The sequence below is a fragment of the Cryptomeria japonica genome, chromosome 5 (genome assembly GCF_030272615.1).
Source record: "Cryptomeria japonica chromosome 5, Sugi_1.0, whole genome shotgun sequence".
NCBI classification, from domain to species: Eukaryota; Viridiplantae; Streptophyta; class Pinopsida; order Cupressales; family Cupressaceae; genus Cryptomeria; species Cryptomeria japonica.
Genome location: NC_081409.1, coordinates 864,815,835 through 864,819,233, shown reverse-complemented (window position 1 = coordinate 864,819,233; position 3,399 = coordinate 864,815,835). Strand labels below are relative to the sequence as shown.

Sequence of the window (3,399 nt, the reverse complement as noted above, 5' to 3'; positions counted from 1 at the left end):
AAATGGACCACTTCAATGATTGAAGAAGAGATAAAAAATTTCTTCTTTAGAACTATCAAAACTCTCTTCCTCTTGTGTTCCTTTTTTATCTTTATCCTTCCAAAACAAAAATTACAAAAAATCTTATAATTAAATAAATATTTTTGGAAAAATATACAACTTTTATTGAACAGAATAGTACAAATTTTCTGTCCATTGTTTATATACATGTATATGTTTATATATCATTATTTTGACACAAATCATATAAAGACAAATATAGGTTAATTTCATCTAAAAATTGAAACATCTCGCTGCACCAAAATTCACCATAATAGGAATACTCACCCCGGTGTAGGATATCATAATAACGCTTTTCCAATCTATTAGTTTCTGTGGTAGATAATATTATTGTTTGTACCTTGCTCTTTGTCTTAATAAAATTTTCTTCCGCTTCCATGACAAGTTGAACCTTTCAGCAACCATATACTCTTCTCTTTTCTACACTCTTCAAATTCCAATAACATTCTGGAAACCTCTGCAGTGCCTCACACTTCATTATTGTGAATATTTTGAGTGAAGACAGTGCTTCGACTTCAACTTTTGGCAGCTGCTCTATCTTCTCCACCTCCACCATTGAAAATACCTCTAGCTTGGGAAATGCTCCTTCCTTGCCAAATTCGTCTGGGAACTTCTCTATGTTGGGGCACTTAACGATTTGTAGGTGCCTCAGATTCTCAAGCTTCTGCAATTGAGGTAGTTGTTTCAACTTGGCACAGTTGAATAATCTTAGGTAGCCCAGATTTTGAAATCCATAAAGGGAATCCTCCATTTGGATTAATTGAGGACACGCTAGCCAGAGTGTCCTCAATTTAGACATAGCAGTCATGTCATGGGGTAGCCATTCCGTCTCGGTGAGATCTAAAAATAGAGATTGCATCTGCTTCATGTTCCCGAGCATTTCTTCTCGAATTATCTCACCGTTATTTGTAAGAACTAACCTTTTGAGTTGGTATATGTTGCCCAAATCAGTAATTGAGAGACGACCTCTTCTGCATTTATACCATACTATATTTCGAGAACCACCTGCATTCAGGTACTCCATAGATGTAAGACGTGAGATTCCATTAGGCAGGCACTGCAGGTTCTGACAAGAAGCAGCATTCAGATATTTTAAGGAAGTCAATTTAGAAATGCTGGATGGGAGTTGTGTAATATCAGAATGATAAAGATCTAATACCTCAAGGTTTTTAAGATTAGCGACAGAGTAGGGTAGTTTCCTTATTGGCACAGAGCATAATGTGAGGGAAACTAAATTCTTCAAACTTCCAAAGTTTTTAGGCAAGGACTGGAGCGCAGTTCTTGACAAATCCAGGACCCTGAGAGCGTTCATACTCCCAATTACTTCTTTTGGAACTTCCGTCAAAGATGTATATAGGGAGCTCCAAATGCCTTTGGAACCTTGGTCAAACTGTTGTCCCTTAATGAAATTCTGATATGTCCCCTACAGTCATCAGCGGGAAACTCTTTTAGCCCTTTGCGTGCCTTGAAGAAGCAATTTTCCTCTTTTTCAGCAATTTGGTGTGCTAAAAAATGATGCAATACATCATGCACCCTGAAATTGTTCACTTTTCCATCGTGTCTTTTCTGGATTGGCTCAATAAGGCATCGCTCCGCTAACAAATTGATGTATATCTCCCCAGTTTGGACGGGGTCTGGCCCGGCCACCAACCCTTCTCCCATCCAGTAGTTAGTAGCAATTCCAGTATGGATGACTTCGTCTTCTGAGAAAGCAGCGAGGTAGAGGAAGCACAACTGCAACGAAATACCATAGCCAGCCACGTCGGCCAAGGCGTCATAGCTTAATCTCAAGCTGCTTGAAAGCAACTGTGTCCCATCGTTCTGCAGCCTCTGGAGTGCGAATTCCCATTCATTTCACTCAGAGATGCCCGCCATTGCCTGCCTGACAACCTTTATGGCTAATGGAAGCCCTCCGCACTCCTTGCAAACGCGCCTCGCAATTTCTTGGTCAATACTCATGGGCAAAAGCATGGGATGAAAACAATGCCCAGCTGTCAGCCGCAGTCAAGTCTTACATCTGGATGATTGATGATGGTGGAACACCTAACTGTGAGAGTACACTCTTACTTCTGGAAGTGGCAATTATTATGTTTGAGTTGTGGTGTGGAGAGGGAGGAATACACAGCTCCTCTAACAATGATGTTGCGCTTGTTTCCCAAATATCGTCTAGAAACAGTGCAAACTTGTGTTTTCTCATCCTTTCATTCAACCAAGTTTTGACATGGTCTTCCTCTCTACTGTCCAGTCTTTCATTTAATTTAAGAGCTATTTGTTTCACAAGTTCATTTCTAAGGGCATTGAAAGATGGAGTTTGTGAAATAGTAACCCAAAGCATTAAGTCATTGCAAAAGAGACTCAGTACCTGGTCACTGTTGAAGAGCCGTTTGAGTAGTAGTGTCTTACCGGCCCCACCTTTCCCAAGAAGGCCGAAACGAGAAACGCTTTTGTGCTGCTGTGAATGAATCAGCTCCTTCATTCTGGTCGATGCAGAATCCTGTCCGACTATGAGTGCCTCCTCAATATACTTCGTGTATGGAGCAGCTTAAGAAGTAGATGGAAACAGATCTCCAGATATGCCGGCCAGTGCTGAAGTATGCAGATTAAGAGAATCCATTCTGTTTTTAATCTGCTGAAGCACTTGTTGATTGGCTACATGCTCCTGTAGTTGATGCAGAAAAGCAACGGAAGGTGTGGAAGCTACATGCTTTTCCACGTTTTCGATAAGCTGCCTGATCTTTCTGCTCGTGTTATAACGAGGAAAGAAACGACAGTATGAGTTTACAATGCAGTCCTGGGCCAAATCTGATACTTCCTCCACAAGAGTATTTAATTCGTTCAGCCAACTGTTGACCGTCATGGATAAAGAAGGGTGAAAGGATGTACTCACCCTGCCGGAGCTTAAAGTTTTTCGATATTCCTGCATTTCCATGTTCATTACTTGAATTTTTAGAAGCAGAACTTTGAGAGCGTCCAACTCTTTTCTGCATCTGATGGCAACATTGATGCACTGAATAACATGATTTGCAGCCAAATTAATGGCGTAACCAATCATTCCAGGGATGAGTCCAGGGTCACCCATTTTTGAAGCACCTTTGAAAGAAAATTGAAATTCTAATGAAAGCTTCTTTCTCAAGGAGAGCAAAGGGAAATGCAAACAAATAGCGGCGAAAGGTCCTGCTGGAGAAGCAGAGTAAGCTGCTAGCTCCTCTCAAAAGTAAATACCAATTCAGCATTTTACATTTCAGAGATCTCGTTAGACTAGCAACCTAAGAAACATGTCAATTTGACCGGGCGGATCATTAGTCAGCATGTACTCATGGTCATAAGTTACAGGCATAG

General features: G+C 40.8%; 1 protein-coding gene across 1 annotated transcript; it reads right to left on the bottom strand.

Moving 5' to 3' along the window:
* Positions 1-454: 454 nt before the first annotated feature.
* Positions 455-1,372, bottom strand: LOC131876249 (uncharacterized). Its single transcript, XM_059221146.1, has one exon. It carries the CDS (start codon positions 1,370-1,372, stop codon positions 455-457), a length of 918 nt encoding a protein of 305 aa, XP_059077129.1.
* Positions 1,373-3,399: the final 2,027 nt, after the last annotated feature.